General features: G+C 35.2%; 1 protein-coding gene across 5 annotated transcripts in view; it reads left to right on the top strand.

The window, feature by feature from the left end:
• The window catches only part of EXOC2 (exocyst complex component 2), a 286,884-nt gene that overhangs the window by 131,782 nt on the left and 136,964 nt on the right, over positions 1-18,138 (top strand). For all 5 annotated transcript variants that reach the window (XM_059399325.1, XM_059399328.1, XM_059399324.1 and 2 more), the window contains one exon: positions 12,620-12,745. In XM_059399325.1, the coding sequence (XP_059255308.1) occupies positions 12,620-12,745 (126 nt within the window). The remainder of the gene's footprint in view (positions 1-12,619; positions 12,746-18,138) is intronic.

The raw sequence follows: 18,138 nt of genomic DNA, 5'->3' as shown, positions 1-18,138 counted from the left end.
TATTTGTTTTAATTAGAAGTTTGATGGAAATAAGCTGGTTGTTCATGATGGACTCTCAGCTGATATTTGAGTGCCTATATATACTGTAAGTGTAAAGTAATATGGGATAGGTCTTCTAAATATCATTTGGATTTTTATTGGATATCTTCTTATAGTTATCTCATTTTAGAAATGGGGAAAAAACCTGGGATATGGTCTAGTTCAATTGATGCCTTTAGACCTATTGTGCATGTGAAGAAGGTATCTCAGAGAGTGATAACCCAGCTTTCTCTTGACCTAAATAGGGGCAGAAGAAGTGAATGGTTCAGATTTCTCCCCAACTGTGCTCTGGACAAGTGAGGTTCTTTGTGTTCTATTTTAGGAGCAAATATTTCATGAAACAGGATTTCTGAACATGATGTACATGATGAAGACAGTGCCTGTATTTCATCAGGCACTTCATTATGAAGTTCCATTGTTTTTATTCAGGTAGTCTTAGGATCCTATTTTCTTTCTTTTTCTTTTTTTAAAATTTTTTATTTTTTCAGCGTAACAGTATTCATTATTTTTGCACCATACCCAGTGCTCCATGCAATCTGTGCTCTCTCCAGTACCCACCACCACCTGGTTCCCCCAACCTCCTACCCACCGCCCCTTCAAAACCCTCAGATTGTTTTTCAGAGTCCATAGTCTCTCATGGTTCACCTCCCCTTCCAATTTCCCTCAACTCCCTTCTCCTCTCCATCTCCCCTTGTCCTCCATGCTATTTGTTATGCTCCACAAATAAGTGAAACCATATGATATTTGACTGCTTGACTTATTTCACTCAGCATCATCTCTTCCAGTCCCGTCCATGTTGCTACAAAAGTTGGGTATTCATCCTTTCTGATGGAGGCATAATACTCTATAGTGTATATGGACCATATCTTCCTTATCCATTCGTCCGTTGAAGGGCATCTTGGTTTCCACAGTTTGGCGACCGTGGCCATTGCTGCTATAAACATTGGGGTACAGATGGCCCTTCTTTTCACTACATCTGTATCTTTCAGGTAAATACCCAGGAATGCAATTGCAGGGTCATAGGGAAGCTCTATTTTTAATTTCCTGAGGAATCGCCACACTGTTCTCCAAAGAGGCTGCACCAACTTACATTCCCACCAACAGTGTAAGAGGGTTCCCCTTTCTCCACATCTTCTCCAACACATGCTGTTTCCTGTCTTGCTAATTTTGGCCACTCTAACTGGTGTAAGGTGGTATCTCAATGTGGTTTTAATTGGAATCTCCCTGATGGCTAAGGATGATGAACATTTTTTCATGTGTCTGATAGCCATTTGTATGTCTTCATTGGAGAAGTGTCTATTCATATCTTCTGTCCTTTTTTAAAATGATTGTCTGTTTTGTGTGTGTTGAGTTTCTATTTTCTTTTTTTTAAAGCTTTTAAAAAAACATGTTTATTTGTCAGAGAGAAACCATAAGCAGGGGGAGCAGCAGAGGGAGAAGGAGAAGCGGGCTCCCTGCTTAGCTCAGAGAGGGATGCAGGACTCAATCCCTGGGATTATGACCTGAGCTGAAGGTAGATGCTTAACCAGCTGAGCCACCCAGGAGTCTCCAGGATCCTATTTTCAAAATGAAATCTTGTTGCATTCTGAATCTAAAGAATGAATTAAGTTCCTCTATTCGAATATCTGCACTAGGAGTTTTAACACTCACTGTAATTGTTTAAATAAACCCTCAGGCAGCAGAACAATGGCTAAGAATTGAGACAGTACTGTGAAATAAAGTACAGTTTTAAATAGATAAATTGTAAATATTTCAGACAGGAAAAGGTTTCTTGATGTCTTTTTAAGTAAAGTTGGTTGGTCTTTTGTACAAGAAATCTAACATATAAATGTTTTTTTAAAGTCTCAAAGTCTTTACACAGTTGAGGAAAAAATGTTAATTGTATTTAGTCTTATGGTCTTCAGAGAAAATTTCATAAGCAAGGATGGTGATATATTTTCTACATTTAAAAAGCCACCTTTTTCCACCATTTTCTCCATAAAAAGCATTTGTTAGCAGCTGGGTTGTAAGGTTGATATTCTTATGAATACTGCATTAGATCTTTCTCTGGATTCCAATTTTTATAGTAATAACATATATGGCTAGTAGAATGGTACCTTCTGAATTATAAACACTGGGGCACAAAACAAGAGATGACCATTGTACCCTAAACATGCTTTGACATTTATCCCCAAATATTCCTCAGGACTCTTCCATGACCCACCTCTGTAGACCAAATGTGATCTTTTGTTTTTTCTAAGAGGAGACAAAGATGGGGGATGGGGGGAGAGCAGGCATAAAGATTAACATTCAAAAAAATGCATCCTAGTTTAAGTACTAAAGGAAGGCTTTGATTGTTTTGTTTTGTTTTGTTTTCCAGCCTGACTTGTTAACCATTTTGCTGCTGTTCCCCTATATTCATAGCAGCCCTATGTCCTGAGTTGTTACACACAGAAAACTTTTACCATCTTAAAAGAAGTGTCATTCGTCTCTTAAAATTCCTATGAAACCAGTCCAAAATTAGACTAATTTTTCGGGTTTCCTGTCAGGAAAAGCCTTTGGTTAGCCCCCTACTGATATTCTCAAACAGGATTTTTAAAGGTAGCCTTCAAAGGTGTTTTTTGTTGTTCTGAAAATGAGTTTAACTCTTAAAATATATACTGGTTGTATCTAATAAAGGAAAAGGCAGCAGCCTGCTCATAGAGTAATTATTCCCTTCTTTCAGATATATACTTAATTAGGACTTCCCAATTGGACATTTTAGAATATGAGCACAATAAGAGACATTTAGAATAGGAGCAATTGTTTAAACAACAGATTCTATAAAGTAGTCACACAACAGAAGAAAATACATTTATATGTAGCTCAGGTTCTCTTTGGAAAACTTAGAGATATGTAACACCAGAAAAGTTCATTCTGAATCATCACTGTGTGGACCTATTAAGGCAGAAAAAATATTAAGAATAGAGACACTGTGTTAAATATCTACTCTTAATTTTTCACACACTGAGTAGATTATTAATTACATGCTTAAATAAAAGCATTTGTTTATCTGATGATCGTAAGCTACAAAGGGCTATATTTTCAACTCAAGCTTATAAAATACATGGATAAATATATTTTATCAGTTATATTCAAATTTCTGAATTTACATAGTGCAACTAAACTATTTTTTCTTGATATTTAAAAAATACAGGTATGCTCTTTGTGTCCATAACTTGTGCGTGTGTATACACTTTTAATGAGTGGAGTTAATATAATTCTGGTATTTTCATAATGTAAGATTAAGTAAACTTCCTGTACCCTAGATTAAATTGCAGCATCTATAGGAAATCAGCAGCAGATTCATCAAATTTTTTATGGAACTACAAAAATACTTTCATGGTTAAAAAGACAGTAAAAATGTGTTGTTATACTTACATTAATTATTTTAATAAAATTATAATTTTTATTTTGAAGTTGTTACAGTGAGGTTGAGGAATGTTCTTTTATGAAATTGTTTTTTTGGAGATTTAAAAAATAGTTTTTCCCCTGAATGTTGATCGTAACAGAATCCAGAATAATAGAAGTTTATTTAAAAAGAAAAAAAGGAAAGGCACAACTACAGCAACTACAGATAAGAGATAATTGCTTTGATTTCCACCTGCTCTTCCTAAGTCCCTTCTGATGTAGATTACACAACCCCAGCTTTGTTTTTTGTTGTGACTAGAGTATTTTTTTTTAATTGGCTTTCGAAGATAAAATGCTTCTGATGGGATTTTATTCACTTGCTTTGAGATTTATAAGCTGTAAGGGATGTATAGAAGAAAGCAGAGTCAAGAGTGAGAAGTAGAAGTATCAGTTTATAACTGCTATTAAAAATATCTCTTCAGTGAAGTGATGGTCCGATTTTCCTTTCTCCTTTGCCCTTTTTTTCAGAAAGAGAAAAAACTCAGGTGATGTTCAGAATTCCATGAATTAGATTTAAAGTGCATACCATTAGAAATCATCACTGTTGTTAGTAAATAGTTTAGGTTTGTATAGGCAGTATTAATTAACCTGAATGCGGATCAGCAGGGTTTTCTATGATTGTGGATTTGTTTTTAATCTAATTTGAAAAAACAATTTGTGCTACCAAATTAAAATTATGATTAGTAATTAATACTAGTCATTTAAGTAGTGTTTTTAAAGTCAGTGACCTAGGACTTAATGAATAACATAGCATTCATTTGTAGATCTGTATAGTAAAATAATAGCTGTTAAACATCATAGGAAAGAGTTGATTAAGTTCTTGTTTCTTCTATTTTATACTAGATTCAATTCACCTTACAGTGAATGAGTGATCTCTCTTTGTTAATCAGACAGGCCAATAAGACTTGAGTCAAAAGGGCCTTTATCCCCCCCATTTTTTTTTTTTTTTTTAAATCCTAGCAGCTGGTTCTTTTCTACTGTTTTGGTTTACTGTACATCTGGAAGAAGACTTCTTAGAGCTGGGAGCCATTTCTTATTCAATTCATGTCCCCTGTCCTTAAGAGAGAAACATTTTTGACAATGCATGTCAAGCACACATTGTATGCTAGCATTAACTGGTAACTTTAAAATATTTATTACAAATATTTTAATTTTGTATTCTGTCATTTTATAATAACTCTATTGCTCATATGTTCTAAGCATGTTTTCTCTACTTAGATCTGTATATAATTACAAAGAATATAGTACTTTAATAAAAGCATAAATAATTTTATTTTGGTATTCATCTATCCAGCTTATTATAAATATCTGATTCTTGCTTATATAGCCAATGTTAGCTAATAAATACTTCTTTGTAATTCACACCTGTGGTTTTGCTTTTAAAATATATTTTTTCTTCTACCTATTGTTTTGAATGGTGTTAAAATAAACCAGAATTTCTACCTGGAATCTGCTTATGACTGTTCTGACACCCTAAAAAGTGAAGTTAAATATGAGCGTGTTAAATATATCTCCCTTCATTTAATTTAGGTTAAAAGATCCTCTTTAAATTGAGGAAATGCTCCTGTAGGAACTTTAAATATAGAGAGAATAATTAGATCAAAAAGAACATTTTTATCTGTTGACACAGGTCTAATTTGTGAGGAATTTGTAATTCTGTCTTGATATGTCTGCCCCACCCCCCAGCTTTGGCATTGAAATTCTCCTGTGCGGAGTGCTTGAAAGGAATCCCATCCTGCCTGTGTCTGTGGAGACTCCTGGCCCCATGTGTTTGGTCAACAAGCAACAGTGGGTGGTCGGGCAGCAGCTCAGGACAAGGGCCCGCTGTGTGCAGGAAAATGTGTTCAAAGGTGTTTAAGGGCGGTAAGGAAGTCGGCCGTGCTTCTGGCCCTTCTGAGAGTCTGGGGGCTATAGATCAGTGTTCTCTACACTATTGTAGACTGTGAGAAAACTTGCTGCAAGAGGCACGAAGGATGAGAAAATATAGTAAACTTATTCACCTGGTTCCACATCTGCAGGCTTCCCTTAAGACAGGTCTCTTCTGCCCTTTATGTTGTAGAGTTCGTTAAACAAATATTGACTACTCTTTGCATTTAAAATAGGGAAAACTTGCAGGGCTTGAGTTAAATGGATTTGACTGATACATAATAAGGTACCCTGGAAGTCTTATGGAGTGCTAGGTATAATAAGCATTTTTTATAAAGTCTAAAATTCATTATCAGCTTTTGTTTTGTTTTTGTAGGAATCAGTGTTTTAATGTAAACTGTTAAATATTTGACCTTTGGGGAAGATCTCTTCAGATCCATTGGTTAACATAAAGCTTTTTTTTTTTTTTTTAACATAAAGATTTTTTATTTAATAGAAATCTCACAGTTGGAAAAAAATTAGCAAGCGTTTAATTTGTTAAGAGCAAATTGTGAAAGATTGATATTTTATTTTCTTTTAGAAAAGTAAAACATTTTAAAATTTTGATTATTTCTACACTGCAGCTTTTATTCTTTTAGTGAAGTTCCTAGGATGGTTTTATTGATGTTCTATAGAAGGTAACTTCAGCAACTTTTGAAAGTACGTTTTCTCTTAATTAAAACAAACTTTCTGTTCTGTTTAGAATGTGCCAGAAATGTTTTTTTTTTTTTTAATTTTATGTTTGTTTACAATCGTTAAGTTTCTCTTACATCCTCATAATTAGAAGAAGAGATCCTTTTGAGAATGCTGGTAGCATGTTACAGAAGCTTTAGTTGGAGAAACAAAACATGGATTCTTATTTGTCAGTAATTAAGAAGCTTAGTCATTATTATTATTTTTTTAATTTTAAGTGTTTGAAGGCCCCCCCCCCGCCAAAGTGCTGCTTCTAGGCATCTGTAGAAAACTATATATTTTTTCTTATGATATACTAGTAAAATCATTAACTCAAACACTAGTTTGTAGAATTTAGAAGACATCGTTTTAGTTCTAGGATTTCATTTGTATCACTTTTCCTACAAACACCACATAGTATTTTTAGAATTAGAAGTACTGTAGTGATGGTTTTCATGCTGTGGGATGTGTTCCTATATGGAATTTTTTACCAAAGTAATCATTACCCTGTAATTATTCCCCAGATATCTTTGACTGTCTATAGCCAAATAATTTTGATCTCATAAGCATTAATTCATTTGAGTGTATTTATTGGTTACCCTGCTTAGTGTTGTTAAAATAGCCAAGCTGTAAGGTCCACAATAACAAGTATTTTGAAATTCTGATGAAGTTTTCACTGTTACGTTTTTGTTGTCTTTATTATATTCTTTATATAATTTATATTTAAGGCTTAGTTTTGATATTGGCTTACTGTGTAGGGGAAGACTTTTTTGATAACACCACTTATCAGTGTTCTAAATTATAAGAATAGTGAGCAAAATAAACATATTTTCCATTTTGTTCTCAGTGGTGATTTAAAGTTTCTCATTCAGACTTCATACCATAGAATCACTGTTTTATACCCAAAAAAGACTCTACAATTTTATTGTATCAAGCCCTGATTTTTACAGGTCAAGCTAGCTGCAGCTGCAGAACCCCCTTCCAGTTGTATAACCATGAGAATCTTGGGTTAATCCCTGTACCAATTTCAAATATAGCAAACAATTTGTTAGTATTAGCATAAATGAAGCCAAAAAGTTACAACCTTTCATCAAGGTTGTAATCTAAAGGCTTTAAAATAATTTCATCTAGAAAAAATTATAGGAATAGCTCATTTTTTTATCTTCTGAAAATAATCTTTTTTTAAAGATTTTATTTATTTATTTGACAGAGTGAGATCACAAGTAGGCAGAGAAGCAGGCAGAGAGCGAGAGGAGGAAGCCGGCTCCCTGTCAAGCAGAGAGCCTGATGAGGGGCTCGATCCCAGGACCCTGAGATCATGACCTGAGCCAAAGGCAGAGGCTTAACCCACTGAGCCACCCAGGCGCCATCCGAAAATAGTCTTTTATTTTTTTTAAATTAAATTTTATTTTTCTTCAGTGTTCCAAAATTCATTGTTTATGCACCACCACCCAGTGCTCCACGCAATATGTGCCCTCCATAATACCCACCACCAGGCTCACCTAACCCCCCCCCCCGCCGCCAAAACCCTCAGTTTGTTTCTCAGAGTCCATAGTTCATTTCTAGAGAAAGTTTACTATCAAGAAAACAAATGATCTCTCAAAACCTAATGCAGTATTGAGAAAGACAAAGACAAATACAATTTTACAAAAACTCTGTCACCTGCAAAATGTGCCGGGAAAAGCTAAAATTGTAATGAAAAAACTGAAGTTGTATATATACAGTTGAATACCATCCTCAGCTGGATATCAAGGGGCAGATAATTTAGGTTGTTAGGTAAAACACACTAAGTAACACCAGTTTCAGTTGCACATAAGTTAGAGCATAATAATCTGAAATTTCCAGAGAGAGCCAATTATCATATGGTTTCACTTATTTGTGGAGCATAACAAATAACATGGAGGACTTGGGGAGATGGAGAGGAGAAGGGAGTTGAGGGAAATTGGAAGGGGAGGTGAACCATGAGAGACTATGGACACTGAAAAACAACCTGAGGGTTTTGAAAGGACGGGGGGTGGGAGGTTGGGGGAACCAGGTGGTGGCTGTTGGGGAGGGCATGTATTGCATGGAGCACTGGGTGTGGTACAAAAACAATAAATACTGTTAGGCTGAAAAGAAATAAAAAAAATGAAATTTCCCAATTATTCTCATTTAATAACCATATGTTTTATTTAATGTATATTTTCTCTTAAACACATCAAAAGATGTTGCTGTCATATTGTGAGGTAAAACAATCAAGAGGAAATATACTATCTTGTGACATATTTTAAAGCCTTTCTTTGATTTGATGTTACAGAAATAGTTTTTCTCATCTTTTTCTATTTTCTTTTCATAGTAATGTTTACTTATCATCAAAGCAGCTTCATATTTAAAATAATTTTATAGGGTAGGAATGCCTCGTCATATAATTTAAATTTAAAAGGAGGGTTTGAGTCCTCAGGGTTTTTCTGGACTCTTAATAGTAAATAGTTTCTAACAGCTGAGATTAAAAATGTTTTAATTCTGTCTTCAAAGGAAGTCTTCCTAATTCCCTATAAAATAACTGATCTTAAGACCTTTTTCTTTTTCTTTTCTTTTTTTTTTTTTTAAACAACAAAAAAGCAATGTGTTAGAGAAGCTCATTTCTGAGTTTAATGTCCACTGTTTGCAGGGCTTATGCATGTGTGCGGTGCTGAAGCGCTATCTTCTGGTCACTCTGCAAAAATGCATCTAGTAGATGTGTTCCAGATGCTGGTTAGTCCTGAGGATGTGTATATGCTGTTTTAGCTCCCTGGTGCTGTGCTATACTTGATAGAATTCAACACTGTCAATTAAGAAATTAGTTCATGTTAAATTTTCTTTTCCTGATGTTACAGAAAATGATGACATGGTTTCTAAAAGAAGAAAAGCGTATTCTTAATACAGTTTCTATTATTAAAAGGGAAGATAATCCTTTAACGGTTTCAAAATTCAAGATTTACTTAAACTACTATAAATGATTTAAAATTAAACCATTTATATTAACATTGTAAATGATGAAGTTCTAGAACCTAGGTGAGGTTCGGTGGGCTGAGGTCCGGAGCTGATGACCAAGGAAGAATTCTTGAGACATCTTTGGTGCAAAATGGTGGTTTATTAAAGCACAGGGACAGGACCCATGGGCAGGAAGAGCTGCTGCCCCGGATTGTGAGGGTTGGCAGGTTATATACCTTGTGGTTGGGGGAAGGTGAGGGGAAGGGATGGGAGGTTTCAACAGAGTTTTCACATGTTAAGGAGGGCCTATAAGGTGCCCTGGGGAGGCCTTGCCCTTATGGCTTGATCATTGTTGTCTTTAGGTTAGGCACTAACATCAAGATAGTTGGGAGATTCTTGGTGGGGCATTATGATCCGGCTACCATTTACATTCCCTTCTACCTCAGCCTCCTCCAGTTTATGGTGGGGAGGGAGACATTAGGGCTTCAGGAACTGAGAGTTATTTGCCTCTGGAAATTTGTGCTATTGATAAGGTAACCTCCCTGTTTAGGTCTCTAGGACATCTGTAGAGCAAGGGAGATTCCTGTTCTGCAGGATTGCAATCCCTGCAAGTTAACTATTTATCGTTTTATGGCGGTCAGGGGTGCCTGAGGAATGCTACACATATGGAGGGGAGCGGGTGAAGAGGGGGTGCAAGGCGCCAGCTTTTGCTCTGTCCTCAGCCAGCCTCCTGCTCCCTCATCAGTAAACACATCAGTTTTGGAGAAAATCTTTTTCTGAGGATCTATTCAAATATGGTAATTATATTTTTTGTAGGAATGGTACATAATGTATTTTTAGGAAACCAGGAGTGCTTTCCTTCTTAATAAAAAATGTATAGTTTTGGGGGCACCTGGGTGACTCAGTTGGTTGACTCTCCAGCTCTTGGTTTTGGCTCAGGTTATAATCTCATGAGTCCTGAGATTAAGCCCTGCATGGGCTCCCTGCTTAGCAGGGAGTCAGCTTGTAGATTTTCTCCCTTTGCCCCTCCCCATACTCATCCTCTCTTTCTCTCTCTCTCTCTCAAATAAATAAGTAAATCTTTTAAAAAATGTATAGTTCTGAAATCTTCAAGAGTAACGTAACTTTTTATGGTAGGTGCCACACCCAATGTGCAGTTGACGATAAGATCAAAAGTCAGGTGCTCTACCCACTGAGCCCTCCAAGCACCCCACATGTAACATTTTAACCCACTGAGCCACCCAGGCACCCCTGTAACATTTTAAATTAAAGCCTTTTCATTCTTTTCTTTCATCTTTTAATGTAAAATTTTATATATATTATAATTTTTATGTAAATATTGTGATGCTAAGTTTGCCTCCTTTTATTTCCTTTTAAAATATGTCAGAAAATTGATATTTTGAATTCTACAGTTAGCAGCAGTGGTAACTCTATAAACTGCAAAGGAAAATGTCATAAGTCATTAAAAGCTTCCACACAAACTTTGCCTTTAATATAGAAAAAAATAAATTACAAAAATATCATTTCTTCATTGTTTGTATTTTTTTACTCTGTATCACATATCATTTATTTTGTGTTTTAACAAATAAATTGTTGTTTTAAAATATAGAATTACACAGGTCATATCTTAGGTAGTGTTTTCCCAAGTAGAAATGAATGTAAATTAAGCATTTAGCACATAGTATGTCTTCAGTAAAATTCTCTTTCAACAAAAATTCTGTCCACAGATGATTTTATTTCTATTTCTACAAACCATACCTTAGTAGAATTTGTGAGACTACAAGGAGTTAGCTCATACTCTGTCATGTTAAGTGGCTCATGAAAGGAAGGATCTCCTGAAAGCAGGTTTTCCACAGCATGTTTTTACTGTATTTTATTTATTGTTTTATTTTCTGCCTCTACTACCAGAAAGTAAATACTTTGGGAGCAGAGCCATATCTATTACTCATCAGCTTATCTTCATGGCTTACAGTTCCTGGCACATAGGAGGTACTCAATAAATACTTGTTAAGTATTATTGAATAACATATTATCAGTGGCAGGGTTGTGTTTTATATTTTGCATTTGAAAACAAATTTATATGCTTTTATTATTCTATTAAGTTATAAAAGAAGGAATAGAGTCCTTATTGAGTAATTTAGGATTAATCACTCCGTTTACATTGAGACAGTTATTTGCAGAAGGCCTAGTGATTGTGAGCAGAGATATAATATTTAACTCTTAAACCTTAGAAGATAGTATTTTGATTTGGAGATAGGAACACTTGACTATTAAAGAACAATAGAAGGCAGAATGTCAAATCAATTGAATTATGTTACTTTTCACTGGTATCTGAAGGCAGAGAAGATAGGTAACTCTGAGTTGGAATAATAAGAGGTGACTTCATGGAGCAGCTGAAATTCAGGTTGCATTTTTAAGGATGAGAGTTTAAGTGGGTGGAGAGGAAGGACAGGTAGGTAGGGCCTTTCAGGTAGAGAGGATAGGAAATAAGGCATAAAAATGTAAGATACATTTTCATAGGGAGACTATGTAAGTGTTGTATGCATGGCAAATACTCTTCTTGTTGAATTGTTTGTGTTGAAGCTCTTTGGATGCCCAACTGAAGAGCTCAGAATGGTAGTGAGAAGCACCTCTACAGACTGACAGTGCGAATTTTACCACATAAAGCCAAAGTCTTACTAACTCAGCAACATGAGATACAAGTAATTCTTGAAATCCATTTTAGAAAAAAAATGTTTTCTCTTTTTTAGGATAATTTGGACTGGACTGAATTTCTAAGGGTTTTCTGGAAGACTTGATGCTCATATCAAGAAAGCACTATTTCAGTGATACTACTCCAGGCAATAAAGAAAGTTTACTGACAAGTAGTTAAAATGTTAGACTTCTGGAGTATTTACAGGGTGAGGTGAGAAGGATCCAAATTGGGTGGCTGGCATCAGGAATAGAAAGAGGGAATCAAATTCCACATCCCAAACAAAGAAATCTTAGGATTTAGGGATTTAATTTTTTTTTTTTAATTGGTTTGAGAGACAGACAGAGATAGCAAGAGAGAGCACAAGTGGGGAGGAAAAGGAGAAGCAGGCTCCCCAGTGAGTAGGGAGCCCAACAAGGGCTGAATCCCAGGACCCCAGGATCATGACCTGAGCTGAAGGCAGATGCTTAACCAACTGAGCTACCCAGGCACGCTTTGGGGATTTAAATTTTAAGGAAAAGTCAGACTGTGCTCTAAGGCTGCTTCATTAAAAGAGAGTCAGAACTCCCAAGTGTCAAGTTGTTCTTCAAAAATGATTTCTCATCCTGATTTTTTGATTTGTAGACCTTTCCCCACCTTTGCCCCTGCCAGTTTTGCTGAACATTCATTCTAAAATGTTACATAAGTTTCTCTCACAGTTTGTTATATCTATGTAGTAAGCCAGAGTAATGGATCATCAAATCCTATGAATCTGTCATGGTGAGATTGACTTTTAAAAGCAACTTAGAGAAAATATTTTTTTATTTTGCTTGGTAAATATTTTATTTATAAGAATAGAACAAGTGAGGAAGAAATAACTCAGAGAAGTAGCCCATTAAATCAACTAAATAAGAATATGTGGAATCTATGGGAATGTCACCTCTCTTCTAGGTACTCCAGTCCTTCACAGTCCCATGTTGGATCTGGATAATGATACCCGTCCCTTGGTGTTGGGTCCTCTCAGTCAGACGGCGTCACTGAAGAGGGGCAGCAGCTTTCAGTCTGGTCGAGATGACAGTAAGTATCTCTATCCCCTACTTTGTTTTTTAAATTTGTACTTGTGCAATTTTAAACACTTTTCTCTTGGAAATTTTCCTATTTAGTCATATTACTGCTGCTAAGTATTACCACCCTTCATAGGTGAATGTTTATTCAACATACATAGTTGTTGAATAAAACTCGCTAAAGTCTAGTTTTATTTTTCCTATGATTGGCTTTTTAAAAACATGGCACAGAAAATATTTTGTGAGAATTTATTTAAGATGAAATTTGTAACAAAAGTAATCTCTATAGTCGCTACACAGAAATAACTTTTATGCATTTTAAAATTTGCTTTGGAAAGAAGAGTTAATATATTTATTGCTAATCATTTTTCCTAAGAATAAAGCATCTTGAATTATAAATATGTTACATTTCTTAACTTTCTAAAGTTGATATTTACATATTGTTTATTTACAATTATAACCAAAATCATTGGTTATAATGCATTTGGGTACCAATTAGTCACTGGTTATTTAGTTATTTATTTACCAGTCACTGGTTATTTATAACCTCAATATCAGATCTAAGAAATCCAAATAGGGTGGGATGCCTGGATAGCTCAGTTGGTAGAGCATTCAACTCCTGATCTTGGGGTTGTGAGTTTAAGCTCCATATTTGGTATAGAGATCACTTAAAAATATAAATCTTAAAAAAAAAAAAATCTAAATTGGGTAATAGAAATATCTTACTTTATATTAAATACCTCCAAAGTTTATTTTAAAGTATTTTATGTTATTACAAGTCCTGGAGTAGGGCTTTTTCTAAGGTTTCATTAATAAATATGAATGAATGCCCATCATAGGAACAGCTTAAAATTAGATGATTCATTTGTACTAAATGGAGGGTTCAGTGTTCCTTCTTGTTCTGTTCCCATTTCCTACCAAGCCCATCAAACTAATATACACAGTGAAAGAACAGAATTACTTGCTTCTGTATACGGTAGTGTATTGTAGCCCTCTAAGGAAATATAGCCCTCTAAGCAAATATGGCTTCCAGGGTCTGACTCTGAAGTGCCTGAGTTTAAAAACCCACCTGAGTTTTTAAACAATGCTTCCTTCTTTTAATTAGTAGGATAATATATCAGGTCTAAAAACCCTCCACCTCACTTCTTAAGTAATTTACTACCATCAGCTGACATGCTAATTAGAGACTATTCACGAGTCTTAACTTTAAATGAGTTATATCATCTTGAACAGTTCAGATTTATCCTGCCTGGGTTTTGCCAAACCTCTTGAATCTATTTTATGAGATTCTGGAAATTTTCATCGAATTTAGAAAATTTGGGGCCATAGTTTTCTCAGGTGTTTTTCTGTTCTATTTCTTTTTCCAGGACTTCAATTACATGTTTTGTTTTGTTTTTGTTTTTGTTTTTTTTAAGATTTTATTTGACAGAGATCACAAGTAGGCAGAAAGGCAGGTAGAGAGAGAGGAAGGGAAGCGGGCTCCTCGCTGAGCAGGGAGCCCAACGCAGGGCTCTATCCCAGGACCCTGAGATCATGACCTGAGCCGAAGGCAGAGGCTTTAACCCACTGAGCCACCCAGGTGCCCCCAATTACATGTATGTTAGGTCAATAGATTATCTCATAGATCACTGAGGCTCTGTTTCCCCTTTTTCCCTCACCCCAGTTTTTCCATTCTTCATTATAGAGTCAATTGCTAATGCCTTCAACTTTTCTGATCTTTTATCTGCAGTGTCTAACCTGAAAATTCCAGATACTGTATTTTTCATCTCTAGAAATTCCACTTGGTTCTTTTATGTATGTTACCTTTCCATCCTCATTATTTTCCTTTTCCTTTAAATATTTGAATATTGCTTTTATTGCTTAATTCGGTCATCTCTGTTATTTCTGCATTTACTATTATTGATCTTTTTCTCTTGGTTTCTGGTTCATATTTCCCTACTTATCATGTGAATGTCTGATGTTGAGTGTTTGAGTTTTGTTGTCTTCCTTTAAGGAATGCTAGACTTTGTTTTATCAGTACCGTACTCAGACTTACCAGTAAGTTTGAGCCATTCAAGGCTTCTGCTGGTTTGCTAGAGCAGGCCTAGAGTAGCCTTCATTCTGGGAATACTTTAGCCCTACTACTCAAGCATGATCTTTTGGGTCTGTACTGAAAGGCCCAGGTAATTGATAAAGACTGTTCCTCTGGCTGTTCAGATGTATAAGGTCTCCCTGCTCTGTATTATTTCTGGGAATTGTTTACCTTGGTTGTTTTTTCCCTGGTTTTGTGAAGTTTCCCTCCATATATGCAGGACTCAGCAAAGACTTAGAAGTACTCTTAATGCAGATTTTTGGAAGTTTTTTGTTTTGTTTTGTTTTGTCTGTAGACTGAAAGCCATGGCAACTGTGGGCTCACCATACATTTCCCTTCCCTTGGGAATTAGTCCTGTGCTGCCTGTTGTCCAGTGTCTAAAATAGTTTATATTATCTGCCCCCATCCCCAGTTTTCTAGTTGTTTATAACTGGAGGTTGAATCTAATCCTTATTACTCCAGTATAGCTGGGAGTAGAAGTAAAATCCATGTTTAATTTCCTTAAAATTATTACTTGAAACTGAAACATTGAAGAAAATTGCTTATAGTAAAAAATTCTTTTCATCAGTCTTAGGCAGTAACTCAAAGTTATTCTGTGACTGATAATATCATATAGGAACTTATTTAAGACACATTGGATTCAGTACAAAAATAACACCCAGGATCATTTTCAGATAATGATCAAAATTTGATTGAAGTAGATGTAGAAGGAATAGGTAAATAGGACTCTCATTACATATATATATATGTAATGAGAGTCTATGAGTTGTGGGGAAAAGCTTTAAATTCAGCTATATATATATATATTCCATTAGTAATAAAAAGACCAAATAAAACATGAAACTGAAAAATATTTCCTGTTTCTGGGCAGGCGGCTACAGGGACCTGTCTTTTTCCAAGAACCTTGACGATTAAGTGTCAACACATTAAGTAATTACAGAACTCCCACCTCAGTATGATTATTTGGTAATATTATTTAGCTGCTGTATTATCACTCTGTACTATAGTGAACTTAGAAAAAATTTTACCACTTACTCTGTCATAAAAAGATTCAGCTGAAGAAATCTTTTTGGAAGCCTTATGGGATTGTTTTGTCATATTTTCATTTATATTTGTCCAACTGCTTTTCCTACCATAAAATCCCTTGAGTTGGAATACTTACTAATTAATGGATTTAACAAGACTGAAGCTGAGTTTAATGTGTTTGCTTATTTTGTATTTTTTTGAAATGAAATTTTCCTTTACATTGGTGAAAAGGCAATGTTCCTTATCTTTCTTTGGAGTGGGCACATTGCCCATGGCAGACTGATCTTTGAGTCTTAGTGGTCTATGTATGTAGAATATCTGTATCTATGTATCTATGTAGAATACATAGATATGCAATAAGCCAGGCCACTCAGAGTGCTTGTCCAGCATCAGATCCAATACAGACTTGGTTCACCATAGGGTGTTTTCATTTTAATTTCCCAGCAAAAAAGCTTTGCAAAGAATATATGAGATAAGGATATTAGATGAGTTTCTAACAATAGAGTTACATAAATAGTTGTAAATATAGCTGCATAGAGGAGCTCAGACCTTTGAAAGTCTAATTTAGGGGAAGAGGTCATGTAAGAGTCCACTTGCTGCCACATGAGGCAGGTCTTTCAGTGCTTCAGTTTTTAGATTTTCTTGTCTTATTTCTTACCTTGTCATTGGCCTGTAATACACTGGGCTGTGGCCCATGCTATGTAGGGTACTGCATGCCATTTGAAAAATAGTGCTTATGTGTATTTGGTTTGTCTGCTTTAGCTCTGTCTCCAGAAGAAAAATACCTCCAATCTTTTTTTTTTTTTTTTTTTTAACCCACTGAGCCACCCAGGTACCCCTAAGATTTTATTTTTTATTTTTTTTTTAATTTAATTTTTTATTTTTTATAAACATATATTTTTATCCCCAGGGGTACAGGTCTGTGAATCACCAGGTTTACACACTTCACAGCACTCACCAAATCTTATTAGACTTATGTCACATTATCATTTAGGACTCCTTTCATTGTCTGTTCAGTCGTAGGCTCTGAAGGCAGAGACTTGCCCTTTTCATTCAGTGTTAGTGGTGAGTGTCTTAGACATTAAGGTATAGCCACAGGATTAGTACACAGTGGACACTTAATAAATATTGGCTGAATAGACAAGTACAGTTTATAGTGTACCCCTAATAAAGAACCATGCCTTTCACATATGTGACAACTGAATTTCCCCACAACTCATAGACAAAGTATATGAAGGTAGGCACTCAATCTCACTTAAAATAAAAATTTAAATGGCCATGTAATGCTGCAGTGGGATACCAGTTGGCAAAATCCCCAAATTTTTCCTGTTTGGAAATTTTTCCTGTTTGGTTTGTTCATTGGTTATTATAGATTATAAGGAAGCTTCTATGTGTTTATGTGTGTTGCTGGTAGGTGTGTAAAGAATCCCCATAGAGGTCAATTTAATAACACTTACTAAAATCACAACTCCATGTACTCTTGGATTCAGCAATTCTTGTTCTGAGTTTATTCTACACTGATAACTTGTACCTGTGCTAAATGTTGTACAGAGTTATTGATTAAAGCACTTTATTTTATTTATTTTGAAGCACTAATTTTAATTACAAAACATTGAAAACAGTCTTGTCCTTTATGAAGGGATTTTTTTAAAAAATTATGATACATACAAAATATGAACCACAGTTAACCCTTGAACTGTACTGGTTTGAACTGTGCAGGTTTACTTATACATAGATTTTGTTCAGTAAATACATTGGAAAGTTTTTTGGTGATCTGTGACAATTTGAAAAAACTCTCAGATGAATCATGTAGCCTAGAAATACTGAAAAAATTAGAAAGAGCATAAGAGTATAGTACATAATACATATATAATGTATTAATTAACACATTATATAGTTGGTAAGTTTCTTGGTCAACAGTAGGCTATTAGTAGTTCAGTTTTAGTGGAATCAGAAATCATTCATGTATTTTTGACTGTGCAGGGGGTCAGTGTTCTAACCTCTGTGTTGTTCAAGGGTCAATTGTACTGTGTAACTTTGGGGGAAAAAAGAAACATTTTATGTGCAGATAGAGAAAAACTCCAGGATCCATTATTAAATGAAAATGGCCAAGAGTCAAAAGGGTGTGTTTAATATGCTTATATTTGTGTGAAAGAACAGTTGGAACGGGAGAGAATATGTATTTATATTTGCTTGTGTATTTAAAAGACATGTTAGAAAGAATCACAAGCAGCTACTAGCAGTTTCTTAGGGCAGTACCTGGGAAGTAGGCAAATGGGGAAGGGAATGTAGGTGGGAGACAGACTTTG

This window comes from Mustela nigripes, chromosome 5 (genome assembly GCF_022355385.1).
Source record: "Mustela nigripes isolate SB6536 chromosome 5, MUSNIG.SB6536, whole genome shotgun sequence".
Lineage (NCBI taxonomy): Eukaryota > Metazoa > Chordata > Mammalia > Carnivora > Mustelidae > Mustela > Mustela nigripes.
The sequence above is the reverse complement of the archived record's forward strand: the minus strand, read 5'-3'. Positions and strand labels throughout refer to the sequence as shown.